Source organism: Aedes albopictus, chromosome 1 (genome assembly GCF_035046485.1).
Source record: "Aedes albopictus strain Foshan chromosome 1, AalbF5, whole genome shotgun sequence".
NCBI classification, from domain to species: domain Eukaryota; kingdom Metazoa; phylum Arthropoda; class Insecta; order Diptera; family Culicidae; genus Aedes; species Aedes albopictus.
The window spans coordinates 45,157,144-45,179,279 of record NC_085136.1 but is presented as its reverse complement, the minus strand read 5'-3'; the positions used below and the strand labels follow the sequence as shown (position 1 = coordinate 45,179,279).

The following is a 22,136-nucleotide window of genomic DNA, read 5'->3' as shown; positions in this document are numbered from 1 at the left end:
TAAAACGTTCAAAGTTGCTCATGGAGAGTTGAAGGATTGATTTTCAGGGTAGGTTGGAACATCTAGAGTATCCCAAGAAGACTACATATTCATCAATATACTACATAAATACGTTTTTGTGTAAGTCAATTCTTGATGACCCCACCTTCCCGAGTAGCATATATTCCCATACCTCGATCAAATTGGGAACCACTGCGTGGTTCAAACTCATTTTCCCAAGCCCTAGCTTCGGGGAGGTGCTCCCCCATCGCTCCGTGTCGCGTCGTCATCACGTTCGGCAGAATTCGCACGTAAACAATTTTCTGCAGTTCGCCACAGTCCAGCCATCGCGCGCCGTGTCGAGCCTCTGCTGCTGAGCTGCTGCTGTTCCAATCCCGACCCGAGCTCTGATTGCGCGATCACCACCCAGACTGGCAGTCCCAGTATAACCGCGCTACGGTGCAGATCGTTCCACCGCAACACTCCGGTCGTATCCGGTCGTCGTAGTCGTTCAAAATAGTCTTGATCGTTCGTAGTCCAAGTAATTTTTCCGTTAAAACGTGTTCGCGAGAAAGTGATCCGAGATGGTGAAGTCCTTTTTGAAAAGGGTAGGTCTTCCACTAGCGGCGGCGGTGGCGGCGGGGAGTTTGGTGGAAAATTTCCACCAATTAGAAACGGCGAGCGGGCGGGGTTTGTTTCAATCATCAGCTGTGTGGAACGAGCTGCGCGATTCGTGAGAAAATGCGGCTAATGATAACAGAGGTGCACGGCGGGGTTGTCATGCGAATAAATGCCGCAAAACTGGCGCAAGCTGAGAAAAAAGGCACGCGCGTGCGGTGGAGCTGCTGCTGCAAATCCAGATGTTTAACGCTACGAGAAAAGATTTTTGAGATGTTTTAAGGACTTGAATGCATCAGAAATCATCAGAAAGTCTAGATGAGTCCATTGAATGTGATGATTTCATACTCCCAGAGGCTTCGGAGAATTATGAAGACTTTAATCATCATCGTTGATGTCAGTTTCAAAAGTGTTATGCTCATGAACTCAGGAAAAACTGCAAGTTCTGAGTAAAGTTGTTTTTAAAGACAGCACCATCTAGCTGTGAAAATTTGAAAGTATGAGATTGCATACATTTGGGCTATTTTCCCAGAAAAAGACTTCAAACCCGTTGGGTGTTTTACTCGACTCCACTGATTTCGTTCTAATGTTCATTGTAGTGTCATCTGGAAGTCGTTGGTTCAGACTCAAAAGGTTTTCGACATTTTCTGGCGATGGGGCTTTACTAAGTATGATATGATTCTATGGTCACAGCCTACCACTCGTAACACCAGTAAATCTAACCCAGACGCGAAGGGAGTAAATCATAAACTAATAAAGAAAGAGAAGTGGTCGTGCTCTACACGGAACACCGGACTTGATGCTGCCAGTTAATACAATGATTTAACTGAAGAAAGACAGCTTTTCACTATCGGCGAGACGTGATTTGTGCCTTGGTGCACTCGCTTTTCTGCGATTCAAGTTCGTTGAGCTAGGGGACGGGTATGCGATGCGATAATGGCCATTAATAGATTAGTGGAAACCTGAACTGCAGAAGTAAATTTTTCTGCAAATAAGAGTGCACGATTCGCCTGTTGTGCTTGGTCAGGTCTTACACCAGAGTGAACATGAACATTGAACATAAATGGACGGACATATCTTGGAATGTTATGGCTGCTGGTGCGACCGTAAGTTAGTTCGGCCATTCAACTGCAAATCCGACATCGCGTCGTCGGAGGTATGTTGGCTTGGCGGGCGATAAAAATGGTTTCGTCTATGTTAACATTTGCGGGCGCGCGCGCGAGTACCGGTTGGTTGGGTAATGGACAATGACGGACGGGTCTGCCTGCATTATTGCACATGAACTGCATTGATCTGTTGTGGATTGTCTATCTAATTGGAATGAAAAGGGAAAGTGAAATAGTGCAGTTGGACATATGGACAACATGCTTCCGAAGTGCGGTTTGCCTTATATGGCGAAGGGCTCTGTCTTAAATCATGGTGTATTTGTTTTATGTTTTGAGGACATTCACCTATGTGGTGCCACAAGTGAGCAGTAAAACTTCATACACACATTTATTCATACACCAACTTATTACACATTTTGTAACTAAAATGATAGTGCAATCGTTGATTTTTTTATAACCTTCACCTATAATATGATTTTTATGTGAAACATTTCACTGGATCGTCAAGAGTTTGTGTATCTATTAGTTTTGAAAAAAAGGAACATAAATGTCGTTAGTATCCAATCTACGAAGTATACCGTAACTACGCTAACGCTAACGCTAGTTAGTTTTGAAAAAAAATCTGAAACTGATAGCACAAACTTCTTCGATGTTACTTTAAGATATTCACTGAGTGAATAGTTCTTTTGATGAAAAACAACTCCCCCCACTCCCTCCAGAGACCTCAGAGGGCGTTCTTCAGTTCATTCTTTCAGAAAATCGGCCAGGGTTCCTTCAAAAGCTTCTCTATATATTTCTTAAAAATTTCTCCAGAGATCCATTTAGAAAATCTTACTTACTTAATCTTGAGATTACTGCTGAAAATTTTCCGGGGTTTTATAAAAAAAAAACTTTTAAAATAAACTTTTAAAGATTTTTTTCTTAACATTTCTTTAAACATGTTTTCAAGAATTCCTTCAAACCTCGTTGCAGTTAATCTTACAAGGATTTTTTCTAAAAATCTTATATTCATTTTTGGCAGCATCCATTAAGTACGTCACGCTAAAATTGGGATTTTCAACCCCCCCTCCCCCCTTCGTACGGGTTTTTCCTATACTTAATACATTGCTTGTCACACTTTCACAAACCCCTCCTCCCCCTAGGACCGTGACGTACTTAATGGATGGCCCCTTTTTAGGGATTGCTCACAAACTTTCGCCAGATTTATATTCTGAAATTTCTCCAGCAAATCCTTCAAAAATTTCTTCAGAAATTCCTTCACACTTTTTCCGGTGGGTTTTCATAAAAATCTTCTAAAATTTCCCCTAAGAACTTTTCCCATAGATTCCTTTGGAAATGTCTCCGTGGATTCCTCAAGAGCTCTTTAATAGTCTATTGAAAAACTTCGAAGGATTCGTTCGGAAGTTTTCTCCAGGGATAGCCTTGGAAGTTCCACCAGAAATTTCTTCGGAAATTCCTCAAATGATTCTGTATGAAAATATATCAAGGTAATTCTTGGATGAATTATAGAAATTGCTCCTGAGATTCCTTCAGAAATTTTTCAAAGAAAATCGTCAGAGAGTTCTCGATTGGTTTCTTTCGTTTTTTTTTTTTTTCATTCATGCAGGAACTTATTCTGAAAAGCCTCCAGAGAGGATTTCAGAAAGATTTCCAGGAATTTATTCAAAAATTAGTCTGATGATTATCAAAAAATTTATCTAGGCATTTTTTTAGAAAATTTTCCATTGATTCCTTTGGATTCCATTCTTTAAATAATTCTTCCAAAATTCCTCCAGAAATTATTTTAAAAATTCCTTAGGAATTTTCCTGGAAAATCTTCCATTGGTCGCTGTAGAAATTCTTCGAAGAAATTTTCAACAAATTCCTCGAGAGGTTCCGTCAATAATTTCTCCCGAGATTTCTCTAGAAATTTATTTAATAATTCTTTTAAAAAAAATCAACCATACGTATCATCTATTGTTCATCTATGGGTTCTTTTGGAAAATCCTCCACGGATTTTAATGAAAATCTCCTACGGAATCCTTACAAAATTTCTGCAGTGGTTACTTTAAAAAATCTACCATGGAATCTTCAATAAGACCTTCTAAAAAAACCTCTTGAAATTAATCATAGAATTCCCTCAGAATTGCTTTTCAGTTAACTTTTTTTTTTCAAATCATTTGAAATTCAAGTCAATTTCTGTTGGATTCTTTTTGAAATTGCCGTAAAAGTTATAACAAAATCCGAAATAATGTGTCAGAGGAAATCTCAAAGGAATTTCCAACAATTTACCAGTGTAAATTACTACTGAAGTCCAGACAAAATTATTTAAATAGGAACCTAATATTTATTAAGAAGTTTCCGAACGTGTTTTCAAATAACTTACCGGAGAACATCTCAAAGACATTTCAAATAAATGGCGATAGTCAATTTCAACGGAACTTTCATGGAAACTTCCTAAGATTTTTTAGAGGACTCCACGAAAGAGTTGCCGGAGAAATTTTTAAATAATTTGTGAAAAAATGAAGAAATTACCCAAAGTATTGACGAAAAAAAAAAAAAAAAACTAGTATTTCCTACAAGAATTGCTGAAGAATTTTTTTAAGACAGTGACAAATAAAACAAACAGATTAATTAGCACGTTTTTCTTAAAATAATTTTCAAAAGAGTTAACGGTGATTACTTCCCAAAAAAAAAATAAGGTATTTCCATATATATATTTTTTTAGAAGTCTCCGAAGTAAGTTTTTAAAATATTGCCAAAACATATTCCCAAATTAATTCTCGAAAGTGCGTTTACAGGAATTAAGCAAAAATTCCCCCAAAATATTGTCTTAAGATTTTTCAAAGTTGCTTGGGACATTCCCAAAAGAATTTCCGAAATTGCTAAAGAAAATCTCAAATTATTTTCTGAAAAATTGAACGAATTTTCCACAAGATCATCCAAAGAAATATTGCCGAAAGAATTGAAAAAAAATCCTCATCGAGTTCCTTGATATGTTTCTTCAGAGATTCCTCCAGAAATATATACAAGAACTCCCTTAGAATTTTTTTCATGGAGTCCTGCAAAAAATATACTTCAGGAAGCTTCCTCTGTTTTAGGCACCTTTTTTTTTGTTTTTTTTTGTGTATTTTAACTTATGCTAATACATTTTAGGCACCTGGCTCTGCCACCAACTGAGACTTTTTTTGTACGCGGTGAGATATGTATAGTATCTGACCATATATAAAAAATCTACTTGATTGGTATGAAATTGACTGAGTTGTAGCGGAATGCTTCCAAAATACCAGCCACAGCCCAAGTGGTTCGACACCCTTCCTCCAGGGCTTCCTTTAAGAATATCTTCCTCTCAAAAATTTACGAATGGATTTTTCAAGAGAATATTTCATGTATTGCTTCAGAAATTTCTTCATTGATTTTCACTACGAATACTCTCGAGTGTCCTTCAAAAATTTCTCTGGAGATTCCTCCAGATTTTTTTGCAAGGATTTTTCTTGTATACTTCAGCTTTAACTGTATTTTAGAACAAAGTTTAAAAAAATCATCCAAAGATTCCATCAGAAATTTCTCAACAGTTTCCTTTATTGCTCTTAAAGTTCTTCGAGAGATTCTTTCAAAAAATTTTCCAAGGATTCTAAACAAAAATTCCCAATTCTTTCCAAACCTGCTTCATGGAGTCTTTCAGGAATTTATCAAAATATTCTTTCATAAATTCTCCTTTGAAAAATTCCTCCAGTGGTTCCTTCAGAAATGCTCCAACATTTTTTCCAGATATTCCTCTAAAATATCTTCATTTTTTTGTAGTTTTAGGCATTCGTTTATAAAGTCTTCCACGTATTCCATCAGGAATTCTCTAAAGAATCCTTTTAGAGAATCTTCTAGCAGTTCTTTCAATTAAGCATGAAGCTTTCTTTTACATCAAGTTGGCAGCAACTCGCTGCTGTAGTGTACGCTTTGGGTAAAAAATGGCCCTAATGCCAAAGGAGAGTTAATGGAATCCTTCAGCAATTTCTTTAGATAAGGATCATATTTTTTGGCAGGGTTTGCTTCAAAGATGCTTCCAATAATTCTTTGGGGAACTTCCCTACCGATTACTTTGGAAATTTCCCCAGGAATTCTATTGTAAATTCACAAAAGAAAATGCCTTCAGAATTTTCTTCTGCACCTGTCTATGAATTTTCTCCAAAGATACTTCTTGGAATTTCTCTACAGAATCTTTCAGAATGTATTTCATTTCGAAATTTCTCCAAAACTTTTTCATAGGAATTTCTGCGGTAATCCCTTAAAATGTTTTTCCAGAAATATTTCTTTTTGTTTCTTCAAATAGCCCATCAGAAATACGTCCACATATTCTTCCAAAAATTCCTGTAATGCAGAAAATCTAGAAAATCTTTCAGGTATTTGAAAAGAGGATTTTCCAGAAATCATTCTAAGGATTTTCAGAGCGGCTATCAGGAGATCTCAGGGACGTGTCAAGGTGTTTGAGGGGGGTACCAGGAGATCTCAGGGGCGTTTCAGGCAGTCCCAACAGATTCTAGAAAGGGTACCTGGAAGCCTCCGAGGCGCTTCAAGGGGTTTTCAGCGGCCTTCATGGGAATCCGATAGGGTTTCAAGGACGTTACAGGGCGTCTCAGGGGGTTCCATGTGGCCTTATGAGCACATCAATGGATCTCAAAGGCGTTTAAGGAAGTTTAAGGGGGTACCAGTAGATCTCATGGGGCGTTTCAAGGAGGCTCCACAAGGTCTCAAGGGCGCATCAAGGGTTTTTAGGGGAGTTTCAGGAAGATTTCAGGTGGCCTCAGTGACGCTTCTCAAGGGGTTCCAGGAAAACTCCAGAGAATTTCAGAGGTTTTCAGGGGCGACCAGCAGGGAATGAAATTATCAGCAAATTGAGACGAAAATCGGCGTTTTCAAAGCAACCGAACAATTCAACGATCCCTTTTCCAGCGAGGAATGTTTATTGTTCGCTGCTGTTGTCCACGACTAAAAATAGCCGAAAACTGGAAATCGCTCTTGCCATTTTCGCAATCCAACTTTATCTCCTCGCCGGTTATCGCGATAGTTATCTGGAGGCAAATAACAAAAATTGTGCTGCCTATGGGATTCGAACCTAGACCCTCCATAAAAATGTTTCTTAGTGCGCACCATAACCACGCGACCACACAAACTGCTCGAAAGGAGGAAGAAATTTGATTCATAAAAGCTACCTTTGGTGGCGACGGCCATACGGAAAAGCGAACAAAGTGCAGAGAGCGAACCAGATCGGCTTCATTGCTGGTGATATGTAATCCATTTTCAGCGCTGCGGGACGAGCGATAACACATTCTCGGGAGAAAACCGGGTCTGAATTTATCGCACATCTTTTTTCGCCGATAATGCGTTTGAGAGAGTTTTCTATGATCGCGATCGTGATCGATAATTTCATTCCCTGCGACCAGTAGATCCGGAAAGCGTTTCAAAAAGATTCCAGGAAATCTCGGGGGCATGCCAAGGGTGTCCCAGGAAGTTTCAAGGGTCATTAAGAGGTCTTAGAGGTACTTCTAATGGTGTTAGAGGGATTCCCGGTGGCCTCAGCATCTTAGCGACTTCCAGGGATGTTCCTGAGGGGCTCAGAGGCATTTCAGGGAGCATCAGAGGCGTTTCAGAGAGTTTCAGGGGCTACTGAAGCCTGTATCCGCAATAATCGGGACACAGAAACACAGCTGTTACTCTGCAATAGATACATTAAAATTGTTCAAATTTTGCCTAATAATATCTTAAGATGTGTTCATTTCACCTACACAATTTCGTGTGAATCGGTACAGTACTCTTTGTTGTAGCAATGAAACAGTTGAACACGCGCAATTGAATTTTGTACAGCCCCTAGTTTTGCTTGCCAGCGCTGTAACTTTTAAATTTGGCAAAGGAAATGGCTGGAATTTTGAACACAATCCTTTCAATCTGCATTTGTTGCATAGGCAAAATTTCAAAAAAATCGATGCACTATAAACAATTTTATAGTCGAAACTTGTATTGGGACTGAACGTGATTTTAGCCCCTTAGACAGCAATTAGTCAGCATCCTTGTTTCGATTGTACTGTTGAAAGTACTATACCAATAATCATCAAATGTTGCTGGCATAATATACACATAATCAACTACCTTCTGTAAAAATTTCATGGAAATTGCCAGAGAAATTCAAAAGTTATGAATATGCAAACATCGTACATGAAATACACGAAAAATTTTCACTGACACTAACCCTTACCAACACCAGTAGCTTTCAAATCAATTGATCAAAGTTGATGTACCATAACTGCTAACGAAATTTCATATTCATTATCATCACAGAACTTTGAACTGTAGCGTAAAAGAACCATCTATTATGCGAATGAAAATTGGTCATGATTGTACAAAATGCTTAAAACCACGTCTGTTTGTTTTTCATCCATAGTTAAAAGTAATGCATCGATTTTTATGAAATTTGGCTCAAATAATAAACATACACCAAAGAGTTCTCAGTTAATTTTTTGGCCAATTTTACCGACTCATTACAGAGCTACATTCGTTCTTCTGTGTCCCGATTATTGCGGATACAGGCTTTAGATGATTTCAGAGGAGTATCAAGGGGTCCCAGAGAGTTTCAGGTGGTACCATGAGGGATCAGGAAGTTTCAGAGGCGTTTCATGGAGTTACAGGAGATACCATGAGGTCTCAAAGAGTTTCAAAGGCGTTTCAGGGAGGTTCCAGATGGCCTTAGGGACACTTCGAAAGATCTCAGAAGGTTCCATGAAGGCTCCAGAGTTTGTCAGAAGTGTTTCAGGGAGTTGGTTCTAGGTGACCTTTGCGATGCTTAAAACCCAAGTAACACACTTGTCACAGCAGCGGAGGTTTTTGTTGCTCAAAAGTCACTGTGACTAACATCTAAGAAATATAGACTTACTTGCTAGAAGTAAGTTATAGTGTCTTCTGCGCAATAAAAACCTGCGCCCCGCCGCCGTGACTCTTCTGTGATAAGTGTGTTACTTGGGTAGGGTCTCAGGTGGTTCCAAGGAAGTTCCAGAGGGCCTCAGGGCGTTTCACGGAGTTATCAATAGTTCCTGACAACCCCAGGGGCCCTCTTGAAACGCTCCTGAAATCTTCTGGTACTCTCTGAAACTCTCTGAAACACCCCTGAGACCCTCTGAAATGTCATGTCCACTGTATATTAACTGTATTTGTATGTGTAGGTATAGTATACGATAAGAATAAATAAACCAGTCCGTACTTAACCATTGCAATGGCAAGGTGCCGCATACTCCGCCAAATTAATTACTCCGTAACATCACATCAATAAATGGGTCCTGCCCTTGCGCGAACAACCTGGGACCCCCTTGAAACGTTCTTGTGGTTTCTTGGTACCCCCTGAAACTCCTTGGGTCCTCCTTGAATCGTCCCTGTGATCTCCGATAGTCTCTGAAACTCCCTAAATCGCCCCTGAGACCCTCTGGCACAGCCCCGAAACCCATTTCATACTCCTGAGGCCTCTGAGGTCATCTAAATCGCCCTTGAAATCCCATCCTTGGGGTCCTTGAAGGCATCTGAGAAACTCTGAAATGCCCCTCAGAAATCTCCTGGTACCTACCTGAAACTCATTAGGATCCCCTTAAAACGCTCTAAGATCTCATGGTAGTCCTCTGAAACGCCCCTGAAGCCTCCCTCTGCTCAACTCTATAAACATGTTATGGTTACCGCCATTTGCCATCATTACATCATTTGTATGCAGGGCATAAAAAGATGCATAAATCATGTAAAAGTGCATAAATATAACCTGGTCTGCGGGACTCAGCGAGCTGTGTAAACGAGTGAACAATCGATATGGTTTGGAGGGCATCTCGGATATTACATTCAGCGGCAAACGCAGAGATCCAGTTGAATGGAATGATTCTGAAACTTCCTTACTATACTACAGGTTCCATGAATCATCGCTTTCAGGACGTTATGCAGATTCTTCATTCACTCCAGCTTGTCAAGAGTAGAAATTAGGGGATCCAAAACTCCAGTTTTCGAGAGGACAACCTGTACTTGTGGACGTCCTCCTGGTGCCACATCTCCTTCAACTCCTCCTGTAGGTCGTGATACTTAGTTATCTGGCTAAAAAGCGTTGATTGGACATTATGGTCCAATGGTCCAGCGATGTCGATAAGCATTACTTGATTTATCTTTTTGTCTATACCACAGTACCTGGCCTGTTGACACGAAAGAGAACGTCCGTGGGATCTCGCGATCCCAGTACAGCTTTATGCAACTGTTTTTCAGAACTGGGTCAAACTGGTACTTGTAGTACCTATAGGTTACAAATCTGACGATCAAGTTGTGCTCTAAAGAAAGCTGTTGGTGCGCAATCTTGGCAACTTCGTTGTGACGATCAAGGTAGGCTGATCCAGCTAACACTGAACAGCCCGCAACGACATGCTTGATCTTTTCTCTTACTGAGTTGCACGTTCTACAGTGGTACAGCGGTCCACTACGTCTTCGTGCTATATGTAAATACCACCACTGGTAATTCTTCGTCGCATTTACCCGGTCCAGGATGGCTATCGAGAAACCTTCTGTTTCCAAGAAGAGGTCACCCCGCACCAGCCACGCGCGTTCGACGCTGCCTTATCGATGTGCTCGAGGGTGCGCCCCATTGAACTGCTTCTGCTTCCACGTTACGATCATCTCGTCAACGGTCTTGATGTCGCAATTCAGCTGGTAATCCTTCTGCGCCAGATGCAGGGCGCTGTAACCGTGGCCAGCTTCACAAACAGTGCGGTACATTTCGTGAGGGTTCTGATTTTCCAAGAATTATGGCCACAGATGCTGGATCTGGGAAACACGGTGACGCCTCTTCCTCATACTGGGCGTGACAGGGACGACTATGGATGGCGTATGCGGTGCTTGATGAACGCCACTCGTTTGACACGATGCAAGAACTTGTCCTGTAGCTCCTTCTTGATCGTTGTGTGGCGAATAGAGTTTCAGGAAGTCAAGGCATTTGTACGCTTCGCCTTCAACCATATTCTGAATCTTCTCCTGTTCGTTGACGCGGAAGCAGCTGGCATCCACTACCTGACCCCAGTGAAGATGGATTCACCGACATTCCGAACTTCATCGGAATGCCGTTGCTGGACACCGTGAAAAGCTGCAACAATTGATGCAGCCTCTGTACGGATTCCGTAAACAGCTTATGTTCGCGCCCAAACCGCTCCGGAAACCACGTGGTCAGCATCAGAGAATTTGTTATAGAGAAGCGCGAAGAAGATTTTGGTTATGTTTATTTACATCACTCCCAATAACAATCAATTTTTGCGGTAAACAAAATTATGTTTTCACGTGCGTGTTTGTCTGATCTGTCCATAAGATGCCATGCAAATAAGTGACGTCATGCTTTGCACTAACACACTTTCATGTGCTTTCATGTTGCGCTTTGTTTCCCATGTTTTTCTATTTCCTTGAATTTGCTCGATTGGGACCAACGTATCTAAATACCAAGGTAATATACTCCAACTATTATGTATTAAAGAGAAAAGGAAAAAAGCAAAAAAAATAGTTATGAAATTTGTGCAGATTTGTATGGGCGCATCACTATTTAGCAAACTATTATGATAAATTAGGCTCTCACATCATAGTGGCAATTATTAAAAGGCATCTCACTAGATAAAACGTGACTTCCATGCAATAAATCAGAAAATATCGCCATTTGAAAATCAATGACAACATTTTTTTAATTGGTTCTAAACATAGTTTTACAGCATTTAGAAACGTTCAAACTAATAAAACTTCACAAATTTTGCAGAAATAATGACATTCTAGAGTAAAATCACAAACTTTTCATAACTAACGCAAATGTGTTAGTGGGTCTCGTTATTGACATTTGCGGGAATATCTTACCTTGGTATTTAGATATGTTGGATTGGGACCACGTGTGACGGTTCAATTGGAACCTTTGGTTTCAGTCTTCGCGCATCTCTATAACAACTTCTCTGGTCAGCACGATATTCCACGTTCGTCTCCAACGGCCAAATGCATCGCAGCAATCTATAAGAAATAAATAACTATGCTATGTACATTATATGTTATATTGTATATAAGGCATCACCATGACAGCAGTAAGCTTAGGTCATCCATAAAGATTGTGTAGATGATTCTTGTGCTCCTTTTCCCACTTTTCAGTCGATTGTCATTACTTGCTTTATTTAAGTGCTCTGCTGAGGGGATTCATTGCAAGGTAGAACCATAGCGGACTAAAGGTATCGCCTTGGAATATCCTCCTCCTGATGCTGAGAGTTTTGGACCGTAACACAGCTATGTATTCCGTCGGTAATTTAAGGGACGTGGTCCAAATCCGTATCGCATGCTGTATTAACCTGATGACGTCCTCGTCTAGCTTCTACAACTGCAGTACTATGAGAAGTACGCTATCTTGTAGTCGATGTACGCCATGCTCAGGTTCCTCTATTTTTCGGTGGCTTGATCCACAGTTGCTGCATCTGTGATGACCTCGTCTTTGTAGCCCGGGCCATTTGACAGCTTTTCATTGCCAATAAGCTCTGAAAGATAGACAGAAGTACCCAAACACCAAATGAACAGGAGTGTGAAAAGCTAGTTCAAGTCTTCGGTGGTTACTGTAGGACATAAATCTACAGCTTTATGAATATTCCAAACACAATCACTAACTATGCTAAACTTACAATTAATCAAATCATTACCAACTAAAGGCACAGTTTGTAAAAATTGATGTGAACCAGCGAGCACGTGTCATCGATCAAAGCGCGCGAAATGCTCACACCGATTCGCAAGTGTTGCCAGTGCGCCTGGGAACGTTGTACTAAAATGCAAATGAATGAAATCTGTCATGAATGAACGAGTGCCATTCATCGTTTGAAGCTGTATGTGTGTTGCTTTCAGTAATACACTTACAGAAATGCGTGCAATGATTGGAAGAATGCAAAAAGGGGCCACAAACACAGCCGAACAAGGCTTACTACTGAAAACAAAAACAAACGATTCACCATAACAAGATAAACTATACAAAGAATTCGCAACTCATCAGTATCTGCCTCCGCTACGTCGACTGCGTCAAAACATTGAAAATAACATTTTATCTAATTTTTATTGACAAATGTCTATACAAACAGAATAAGCATTTGATTGATCGACTCATTTAGAAGTTAACTACGGCAACGGTGTTCTTACTTTTTTGCATACACTTTGAAAAGTGAATCAAATTATCGTCCCCCAAACCGTAACAATAGCCTATGTGATTAGAGAGCGAGCGTCATCGCGTAAGCCCCCACACTGTTGGTGGGCAATCGATAGACCGATCATTCAAACTTTGATTGAGTTTACCCTCGCTGAATAGATAACACTTTTATCTTATCGTAAATGACGAATCCCGATGATGAGCGCACTCCACTCATCGCTGCAGCTATCCCAGCAGCGACTGCCCCATCAGCGGCTTCGGGATCACGACCATACGGTGCCGCCACTTTACACCCGGATGATGATGTACCTACTGCGCGTGGATTACACGCCGATCGAGAATTACCCACAACTGACTAACTTTGCGAACCATTTTCCTTTTTCAGACGCGCGAAACGATGAGCAGCTTCGTGGTGAACAACGTGGCCGGTGAGTCCGGCCGGAAGCTGCCACAGTACATTGCCGGGCTGGCCGCGTCCGGAGGTGCCCTGGCGGCCGGTACCTTCCTCGGGTGGACCTCGCCGGCGGAGATTCCACTGGTGCAGAAGCAGGAGTACGGCTTCCCGATCAGTACCGAGGACTTTTCCTGGATTGGGTCGATGGCCAACTTGGGTGCGGCGCTGATGTGCTTCCCTATTGGGATTCTGATGAAGATGATTGGGCGGAAGTGGGCTATGTTGACGATGGTTCTGCCGCTGCTGCTCGGCTGGTTGCTGATCATCTTTGCGAACAACGTGGCCATGCTGATGGTTGGGCGGTTCTTCCTCGGTATCGGAGGAGGTGCGTTCTGTATTGCTGCGCCGACCTATACAGCTGAGATTGCGCAGTCTTCGATTCGGGGAACGCTGGGAACATTCTTCCAGCTGCTGGTCACCATCGGTATCCTGTTCGTGTATGGAGTCGGTGCCGCTGTGAACGTACAGGTGCTGAGCATCATTTGCGGAGTGATTCCGCTTGTGTTCGGATTGATCTTCTTCTTCATGCCGGAGAGTCCTCACTACTTTGTAAGTATAATTTGATAGCGCTTGGCATTGACTATGTTAAGATCAGATCTTCTTCTTCTTGGCGTAACGTCCTCACTAGGGTACAGCCTGGTACTAAGCTTAGTTTTCTGTATTTTATATGTATATTGTATGACAGGAACTACCGGATTCTTGGAGAGAATCCTACCGGATTCTTGGAGAGAATCCTCCCGGATTCTTGGAGAGAATCCTCCCGGATTCTTGGAGAGAATCCTCCCGGATTCTTGGAGAGAATCCTCCCGGATTCTTGGAGAGAATCCTCCCGGATTCTTGGAGAGAATCCTCCCGGATTCTTGGAGAGAATCCTCCCGGATTCTTGGAGAGAATCCTCCCGGATTCTTGGAGAGAATCCTCCCGGATTCTTGGAGAGAATCCTCCCGGATTCTTGGAGAGAATCCTCCCGGATTCTTGGAGAGAATCCTCCCGGATTCTTGGAGAGAATCCTTCCGGATTCTTGGAGAGAATCCTCCCGGATTCTTGGAGAGAATCCTCCCGGATTCTTGGAGAGAATCCTCCCGGATTCTTGGAGAGAATCCTCCCGGATTCTTGGAGAGAATCCTCCCGGATTCTTGGAGAGAATCCTCCCGGATTCTTGGAGAGAATCCTCCCGGATTCTTGGAGAGAATCCTCCCGGATTCTTGGAGAGAATCCTCCCGGATTCTTGGAGAGAATCCTCCCGGATTCTTGGAGAGAATCCTCCCGGATTCTTGGAGAGAATCCTCCCGGATTCTTGGAGAGAATCCTCCCGGATTCTTGGAGAGAATCCTCCTGGATTCTTTGAGAGAATCCTCCCGGATTCTTGGAGAGAATCCCCCCGGATTCTTGGAGAGAATCCTCCCGGATTCTTGGAGAGAATCCTCCCGGATTCTTGGAGAGAATCCTCCCGGATTCTTGGAGAGAATCCTCCCGGATTCTTGGAGAGAATCCTCCCGGATTCTTGGAGAGAATCTTTCAGGATTCTTGGAGAGAATCCTCCCGGATTCTTGGAGAGAATCCTCCCGGATTCTTGGAGAGAATCCTCCTGGATTCTTGGACAGAATCCTCCCGGATTCTTGGAGAGAATCCTCCCGGATTCTTGGAGAGAATCCTCCCGGATTCTTGGAGAGAATCCTCCCGGATTCTTGGAGAGAATCCTCCCGGATTCTTGGAGAGAATCCTCCCGGATTCTTGGAGAGAATCCTCCCGGATTCATGAAGAGAATCTTTCAGGATTCTTGGAGAGAATCCTCCCGGATTCATGGAGAGAATCCTCCCGGATTCTTGGAGAGAATCCTCCCGGATTCTTGGAGAGAATCCTCCTGGATTCTTGGACAGAATCCTCCCGGATTCTTGGAGAGAATCCTCCCGGATTCTTGGAGAGAATCCTCCCGGATTCTTGGAGAGAATCCTCCCGGATTCTTGGAGAGAATCCTCCCGGATTCTTGGAGAGAATCCTCCCGGATTCTTGGAGAGAATCCTCCCGGATTCTTGGAGAGAATCCTCCCGGATTCTTGGAGAGAATCCTCCCGGATTCTTGGAGAGAATCCTCCCGGATTCTTGGAGAGAATCCTCCCGGATTCTTGGAGAGAATCCTCCCGGATTCTTGGAGAGAATCCTCCCGGATTCTTGGAGAGAATCCTCCCGGATTCTTGGAGAGAATCCTCCCGGATTCTTGGAGAGAATCCTCCCGGATTCTTGGAGAGAATCCTCCCGGATTCTTGGAGAGAATCCTCCCGGATTCTTGGAGAGAATCCTTCCGGATTCTTGGAGAGAATCCTCCCGGATTCTTGGAGAGAATCCTCCCGGATTCTTGGAGAGAATCCTCCCGGATTCTTGGAGAGAATCCTCCCGGATTCTTGGAGAGAATCCTCCCGGATTCTTGGAGAGAATCCTCCCGGATTCTTGGAGAGAATCCTCCCGGATTCTTGGAGAGAATCCTCCCGGATTCTTGGAGAGAATCCTCCCGGATTCTTGGAGAGAATCCTCCCGGATTCTTGGAGAGAATCCTCCCGGATTCTTGGAGAGAATCCTCCTGGATTCTTTGAGAGAATCCTCCCGGATTCTTGGAGAGAATCCCCCCGGATTCTTGGAGAGAATCCTCCCGGATTCTTGGAGAGAATCCTCCCGGATTCTTGGAGAGAATCCTCCCGGATTCTTGGAGAGAATCCTCCCGGATTCTTGGAGAGAATCCTCCCGGATTCTTGGAGAGAATCCTCCCGGATTCTTGGAGAGAATCCTCCCGGATTCTTGGAGAGAATCTTTCAGGATTCTTGGAGAGAATCCTCCCGGATTCTTGGAGAGAATCCTCCCGGATTCTTGGAGAGAATCCTCCTGGATTCTTGGACAGAATCCTCCCGGATTCTTGGAGAGAATCCTCCCGGATTCTTGGAGAGAATCCTCCCGGATTCTTGGAGAGAATCCTCCCGGATTCTTGGAGAGAATCCTCCCGGATTCTTGGAGAGAATCCTCCCGGATTCTTGGAGAGAATCCTCCCGGATTCTTGGAGAGAATCCTCCCGGATTCATGGAGAGAATCTTTCAGGATTCTTGGAGAGAATCCTCCCGGATTCTTGGAGAGAATCCTCCCGGATTCTTGGAGAGAATCCTCCCGGATTCTTGGAGAGAATCCTCCTGGATTCTTGGACAGAATCCTCCCGGATTCTTGGAGAGAATCCTCCCGGATTCTTGGAGAGAATCCTCCCGGATTCTTGGAGAGAATCCTCCTGGATTCTTGGAGAGAATCCTCCCGGATTCTTGGAGAGAATCCTCCCGGATTCTTGGAGAGAATCCTCCCGGATTCTTGGACAGAATCCTTCTGGATTCTTGGAGAGAATCCTCCCGGATTCTTGGAGAGAATCCTCCCGGATTCTTGGAGAGAATCCTTAAGGATTCTTCGGAGAGAATCCTCCCGGATTCTTGGAGAGAATCCTCCAGGATTCTTGGAGAGAATCCTCTAGGATTCTTGGGGAGAATCCTCCAGGATTCTTGGAGAGAATCCTGCAGGATTCTTGGAGAGAATCTTTCCGGATTCTTGGAGAGAATCCTGCAGGATTCTTGGAGAGAATCCTGCAGGATTCTTGGAGAGAATCCTTCCGGATTCTTGGAGAGAAACCTTCCGGATTCTTGGAGAGAATCCTTCCGGATTCTTAGAGAGAATCCTTTCGAATTTTCGAAGAAAATGCGTAAGGATCCTTTGGAGAGGATCTTTCAGGATTCTTCAGAGAGAATCCTTCAGATTTCTTCGGAAAGAATCCTTCCGGATTCTTCGGAGACAGCCCTTCAGGATTCTTCGGAGAGAATCCTTCCGGATTCTTCGGAAAGAATCCTTCCGGATTCTTGGAGAGAATCCTGCCGGATTCTTTAAGAGAATCCTGCCGGATTCTTGGAGAGAATCCTGCCGGACTCTTGGAGAGAATCCTGTCGGATTCTTGGAGAGAATCCTCCCGGATTCTTGGAGAGAATCCTCCCGGATTCTTGGAGAGAATCCTCCCGGATTCTTGGAGAGAATCCTCCCGGATTCTTGGAGAGAATCCTCCCGGATTCTTGGAGAGAATCCTCCCGGATTCTTGGAGAGAATCCTCCCGGATTCTTCGGAGAGAATCCTCCCGGATTCTTCGGAGAGAATCCTCCCGGATTCTTCGGAGAGAATCCTCCCGGATTCTTCGGAGAGAATCCTCCCGGATTCTTCGGAGAGAATCCTCCCGGATTCTTGGAGAGAATCCTCCCGGATTCTTGGAGAGAATCCTCCCGGATTCTTGGAGAGAATCCTCCCGGATTCTTGGAGAGAATCCTCCCGGATTCTTGGACAGAATCCTTCTGGATTCTTGGAGAGAATCCTCCCGGATTCTTGGAGAGAATCCTCCCGGATTCTTGGAGAGAATCCTCCAGGATTCTTCGGAGAGAATCCTCCCGGATTCTTGGAGAGAATCCTCCAGGATTCTTGGAGAGAATCCTCTAGGATTCTTGGGGAGAATCCTCCAGGATTCTTGGAGAGAATCCTGCAGGATTCTTGGAGAGAATCTTTCCGGATTCTTGGAGAGAATCCTGCAGGATTCTTGGAGAGAATCCTGCAGGATTCTTGGAGAGAATCCTTCCGGATTCTTGGAGAGAAACCTTCCGGATTCTTGGAGAGAATCCTTCCGGATTCTTAGAGAGAATCCTTTCGAATTTTCGAAGAAAATGCGTAAGGATCCTTTGGAGAGGATCTTTCAGGATTCTTCAGAGAGAATCCTTCAGATTTCTTCGGAAAGAATCCTTCCGGATTCTTCGGAGACAGCCCTTCAGGATTCTTCGGAGAGAATCCTTCCGGATTCTTCGGAAAGAATCCTTCCGGATTCTTGGAGAGAATCCTGCCGGATTCTTTAAGAGAATCCTGCCGGATTCTTGGAGAGAATCCTGCCGGACTCTTGGAGAGAATCCTGTCGGATTCTTGGAGAGAATCCTCCCGGATTCTTGGAGAGAATCCTCCCGGATTCTTGGAGAGAATCCTCCCGGATTCTTGGAGAGAATCCTCCCGGATTCTTGGAGAGAATCCTCCCGGATTCTTGGAGAGAATCCTCCCGGATTCTTGGAGAGAATCCTCCCGGATTCTTGGAGAGAATCCTCCCGGATTCTTGGAGAGAATCCTCCCGGATTCTTCGGAGAGAATCCTCCCGGATTCTTCGGAGAGAATCCTCCCGGATTCTTCGGAGAGAATCCTCCCGGATTCTTCGGAGAGAATCCTCCCGGATTCTTCGGAGAGAATCCTCCCGGATTCTTCGGAGAGAATCCTCCCGGATTCTTCGAAGAGAATCCTCCCGGATTCTTCGGAGAGAATCCTCCCGGATTCTTCGGAGAGAATCCTCCCGGATTCTTCGGAGAGAATCCTCCCGGATTCTTCGGAGAGAATCCTCCCGGATTCTTCGGAGAGAATCCTCCCGGATTCTTCGGAGAGAATCCTCCCGGATTCTTGGAGAGAATCCTCCAGGATTCTTCGGAGAGAATCCTCCCGAATTCTTGGAGAGAATCCTCCAGGATTCTTGGAGAGAATCCTCTAGGATTCTTGGGGAGAATCCTCCAGGATTCTTGGAGAGAATCATGCAGGATTCTTGGAGAGAATCTTTCCGGATTCTTGGAGAGAATCCTGCAGGATTCTTGGAGAGAATCCTTCCGGATTCTTGGAGAGAAACCTTCCGGATTCTTGGAGAGAATCCTTCCGGATTCTTAGAGAGAATCCTTTCGAATTTTCGAGGAAAATGCGTAAGGATCCTTTGGAGAGGATCTTTCAGGATTCTTCAGAGAGAATCCTTCAGATTTCTTCGGAAAGAATCCTTCCGGATTCTTCGGAGACAGCCCTTCAGGATTCTTCGGAGAGAATCCTTCCGGATTCTTCGGAAAGAATCCTTCCGGATTCTTGGAGAGAATCCTGCCGGATTCTTTAAGAGAATCCTGCCGGATTCTTGGAGAGAATCCTGCCGGACTCTTGGAGAGAATCCTGTCGGATTCTTGGAGAGAATCCTTCCGGATTCTTGGAGAAAATCCTCCCGGGTTCTTGGAGAGAATCCTCCCGGATTCTTGGAGAGAATCCTTCCGGATTCTTGGAGAGAATCCTCCCGGATTCTTCGGAGAGAATCCTCCCGGATTCTTCGGAGAGAATCCTCCCGGATTCTTCGGAGAGAATCCTCCCGGATTCTTCGGAGAGAATCCTCCCGGATTCTTCGGAGAGAATCCTCCCGGATTCTTCGAAGAGAATCCTCCCGGATTCTTCGGAGAGAATCCTCCCGGATTCTTCGGAGAGAATCCTCCCGGATTCTTCGGAGAGAATCCTCCCGGATTCTTCGGAGAGAATCCTCCCGGATTCTTCGGAGAGAATCCTCCCGGATTCTTCGAAGAGAATCCTCCCGGATTCTTCGGAGAGAATCCTCCCGGATTCTTCGGAGAGAATCCTCCCGGATTCTTCGGAGAGAATCCTCCCGGATTCTTCGGAGAGAATCCTCCCGGATTCTTCGGAGAGAATCCTCCCGGATTCTTCGGAGAGAATCCTCCCGGATTCTTCGGAGAGAATCCTCCCGGATTCTTCGGAGAGAATCCTCCCGGATTCTTCGGAGAGAATCCTCCCGGATTCTTCGGAGAGAATCCTCCCGGATTCTTCGGAGAGAATCCTCCCGGATTCTTCGGAGAGAATCCTCCCGGATTCTTCGGAGAGAATCTTCCCGGATTCTTCGGAGAGAATCCTCCCGGATTCTTCGGAGAGAATCCTCTCGGATTCTTCGGAGAGAACCCTCCCGGATTCTTCGGAGAGAATCCTCCCGGATCCTTCGGAGAGAATCCTCCCGGATTCTTCGGAGAGAATCCTCCCGGGTTCTTTGGAGAGAATCCTCCCGGATTCTTCGGAGAGAATTCTTCCGGATTCTTCGGAGAGAATCCTTCCGGATTCTTCGGAGAGAATCCTTCCGGATTCTTCGGAGAGAATCCTTCTGGTTTCTCGGAGAGAATCCTTCAGGATTCTTGGAGAGACTCCTTCAGGATTCTTGGAGGGAATTTTTCGGAATTCTTGTTGAGAATCCTTCAAGATTCTTGGAGAGAATCCGTCTGGAAAAGAGTAGAAAAATAAAAATCCTTACAGTGATTCCGCCAATGTTCAAAACATAATTCATTCAAATTAACCCAACATTCCGTTTTCTTTCTAGATCGAAAAAAATCGCGAGGACGATGCGTCCAAATCCCTCAAGTGGCTCCGCGGCAACCGCTACGACGAACGGGCCGAAATCGAAGAACTGAAAGCCGAAGACGCAAAAATTCGCGAGGATAAAATCACCTTCGTCCAGGGCTTCAAGCAGCGTGCCACCATCCGGGCGTTGATCATCTCCCTTGGCCTAATGTTCTTCCAGCAGCTGTCCGGTATCAACGCCGTCATCTTCTACACCACGACCATCTTCGACGATGCCAACACCGGACTGGAAGCCACCGCGGCCACGATCATCGTCGGAGTCATCCAGGTCGTTGCGACACTCCTCGCCACGTTCATCGTGGACAAAACCGGCCGGCGAATCCTGCTGATGATCTCGGACTTCTTCATGGCCGTCTCCACCATCCTCCTCGCCGTGTACTTCCAGCTCAAGGAAGACGACGCCTCCCAGGTGGCAAACCTCGGCTGGCTCCCGGTCCTGGCCGTGTGCCTGTTCATTGCCATGTTCTCCATCGGTTTCGGACCCATTCCGTGGCTCATGGTCGGCGAACTGTTCGCCAACAACGTCAAGGCCTACGTCAGCCCTCTGGCCGGTGTGTTCAACTGGCTGCTCGCTTTCCTCGTAACGAAGGTCTTCACCAACCTTCGGGATGCCCTCGGCATCGCCGGAGTGTTCTGGTTGTTCTCCGGCCTATCACTCCTCGGCACCGTATTCGTGTTCTTCATAGTCCCGGAAACCAAGGGCATCACCCTGGCGGAAATTCAGCGGATGCTGTCCGGTGAAAAGGTGCGACGCTCCAGTGGCCACAGCAATCCAGCGATGGAGGACGACGAGAAACCCGAAACCCGTTAAGAAGTGCGGGCACTTCCGATTGTAGGCTATATTTATATTGTACATACTTTCCAACGTTTGAGGCCAACTCTACTAGATATACTGCTAAGCCGAAAGTCTAAGGAACTGAAACATCACTTCACTCGACTGAGAGAGAGAGAGGCAGAGGCCCGGTTTGCTACTGATATGTATTATCGATTTTTTTAATGTTAACGATACTAATTTATGTATAGCAAAGTAGCGGATGAGTGCATTGTGAGTGCTCACGAGAGAGATTTGAGTGATAGCAACATATCCAACCATCACGAGGATTAACTGTGTAAATCCACTTCCGAATTTCAGGTCGGGAATGTCATGTTACGTCGTTATCATAATCGTGTAACAGTTTTAAGGGGGTCCATTGTACTTGGTAGAGCCGGCAAATTAGTGCATGTGGTATTCCGTTAGTCGACTGTCCAACGTTACTGACGTATGGTGGACCCCTTGTGCGAAATATGATTAAACAATAAAACAATGAAAACTGATGAGTTCGAAAACATTATTGGGAAAGAAAACCGTCATATGATTGACCCTTGGGTTTAACGAGGAATCATTCAGATAGGGTTTTGAACTACTAGGACACACTGTAATCGAAAAGAAAATTAAATCAACAGACTAAAAGTTATTGAAATTTTTGTTTGTGTTTATGTTAACGATATTGAAATATTTCATTATTGTTTCTACAAGCGTTGCATGCTTGTTACTTATGATC

The 22,136-nt window shown here is 44.3% G+C and overlaps 1 protein-coding gene across 2 annotated transcripts; it reads left to right on the top strand.

Moving 5' to 3' along the window:
* Positions 1 to 411: 411 nt before the first annotated feature.
* LOC134284906 (facilitated trehalose transporter Tret1-like) lies at positions 412 to 21,909 on the top strand. Of its 2 annotated transcripts, none has more exons than XM_062844447.1 (3): positions 412 to 587; positions 13,274 to 13,891; positions 20,555 to 21,909. In XM_062844447.1, exons 1-3 carry the CDS (start codon positions 564 to 566, stop codon positions 21,404 to 21,406), a joined length of 1,494 nt encoding a protein of 497 aa, XP_062700431.1. In that variant the 5' UTR covers positions 412 to 563; the 3' UTR covers positions 21,407 to 21,909. The 2 variants fall into 2 exon arrangements, with proteins under 2 accessions (XP_062700431.1, XP_062700429.1); XM_062844445.1 differs by lacking the exon at positions 412 to 587 and adding an exon at positions 12,747 to 13,193.
* The last annotated feature ends 227 nt before the right edge of the window (positions 21,910 to 22,136 follow it).

What these genes read in the sequence shown, in the direction of transcription:
- LOC134284906 (XM_062844445.1), top strand. Translation starts at nt 13,071, where the DNA reads ATGACGAATCCCGATGATGAGCGCACTCCACTCATCGCTGCAGCTATC. An exon ending in CTTTACACCCGGATGATGAT is followed by an intron (nt 13,194 to 13,273) that starts GTACCTACTGCG and finishes TTCCTTTTTCAG; the next exon opens with ACGCGCGAAACGATGAGCAG. An exon ending in CGGAGAGTCCTCACTACTTT is followed by an intron (nt 13,892 to 20,554) that starts GTAAGTATAATT and finishes TTTTCTTTCTAG; the next exon opens with ATCGAAAAAAATCGCGAGGA.